This window comes from Octopus bimaculoides, chromosome 1, assembly GCF_001194135.2.
Source record: "Octopus bimaculoides isolate UCB-OBI-ISO-001 chromosome 1, ASM119413v2, whole genome shotgun sequence".
Lineage (NCBI taxonomy): Eukaryota > Metazoa > Mollusca > Cephalopoda > Octopoda > Octopodidae > Octopus > Octopus bimaculoides.
In genome coordinates this window covers 199,801,840-199,803,054 of record NC_068981.1, presented here as the reverse complement: position 1 = coordinate 199,803,054, position 1,215 = coordinate 199,801,840, and the positions used below count along the sequence as shown (strand labels likewise).

The following is a 1,215-nucleotide window of genomic DNA, read 5'->3' as shown; positions in this document are numbered from 1 at the left end:
CCTTTCAGATATACTTACATTGTGATTTCTGCAATGTGGTGCATAAATTGTCAAGTAAATGAGACGCATCTTTGCCTCCACTGATTCACTTGCAAAGTGTTGAGTAAAATTATTTCGTTGCAGACCCTTGAGTCTTTTTATTATCACTGCGACACACATAGTCCCCAGTTGGTAACATTGATTTCAAGGCCTTCCCAGATGAGAGACTGGCATTCCGCTTAATGTCTATGTTCCATGCTGGCATGGATTGGAGAGTTATTAATGTAGAAATATGGTATCGTAGCTACTAACAGTTGAGGGTTGCGTAGTCTAGACAGCGTTTTTAAATTTCATTATTCTCTTTAACCCGGGCAATGCCGGGTGTTTCTGCTAGTATATATATATATGTATGTGTGTGTGTGTGTATGTTTGTGTGTCTGTGTTTGTCCCCCTAACATCGCTTGACAACCGATGATGGTGTGTTTATGTCCCCGTAACTTAGTGGTTCGACAAAAAGAGACTGATAGAATAAGTCCTGGGGTCGATGTGCTCGACTAAAAGCACTGCTCCAGCATGGCTGCAGTCAAATGACTGAAACAAGTAAAAGAGTGGAAAATCAAATTTGGAAACTAATAATATCAGAAAATACCCATAAGCATCTATTATAATTATAAGATTATCTTTTGAAATTAATATTTTCTAAAATAAGAGTTCACTTTATATATAAATGTGAATAATTTGTCCTAAACTATAATGACAAGATTTACATGAACTTCTCAATTATTTGTTCGTTTTTTTATTTATAGAGAATATTTTCAACAAATCTTTTGAATATTTTCTTGTTTTCTTAACATTTTAAATGGCAATAATTTTGCACCAATTTCATATCTATAAAGTTTTACCTTTGTGTTTTTCCAGTCATAATCTATAAAACTGGGTCTCTGTTAGGTACATTAAAGACAAATAACAATAAATAGATCTTTCTCCAGAGTGAATTTATGGATTACAGCACTAGAACTCAGAGAATGTTTTCCAACATATTTCACAATGATAATTTTTTTTACTGTAGTCAAAATTCACCAGTGCAATATAAATATAGATTTACTTCACATGGATTTCAGTGTGAAAGATTTCTCATTTTGATAAAACTTTGTGCTATTCAACAATAACTCTATTATCCAAAAATAAGGATTTATTAATGACATTATATTTGTAAACTAAAGATAAGAATTGAAA

At 32.3% G+C, this 1,215-nt stretch overlaps 2 protein-coding genes across 6 annotated transcripts in view; both read right to left on the bottom strand.

Moving 5' to 3' along the window:
- LOC106877327 (zinc finger protein 271) overlaps positions 1–1,215 on the bottom strand; it is a 20,210-nt gene that overhangs the window by 17,612 nt on the left and 1,383 nt on the right. For 2 of the 5 annotated variants that reach the window (XM_014926202.2, XM_052974055.1), the window contains exon 1: positions 19–645. The exons of the other annotated variants lie outside the window; for them this stretch is intronic. The gene's annotated coding sequence lies outside the window, so the exon portion shown is untranslated. Of the gene's footprint in view, positions 1–18; positions 646–1,215 lie in introns of those variants that run through there. 5 annotated transcript variants of the gene reach the window in all.
- LOC128249714 (zinc finger protein 675-like) overlaps positions 1–1,215 on the bottom strand; it is an 18,210-nt gene that overhangs the window by 15,791 nt on the left and 1,204 nt on the right. The window contains exon 2 of the mRNA XM_052974158.1: positions 882–920. Within this exon, the coding sequence (XP_052830118.1) occupies positions 882–920 (39 nt within the window). The remainder of the gene's footprint in view (positions 1–881; positions 921–1,215) is intronic.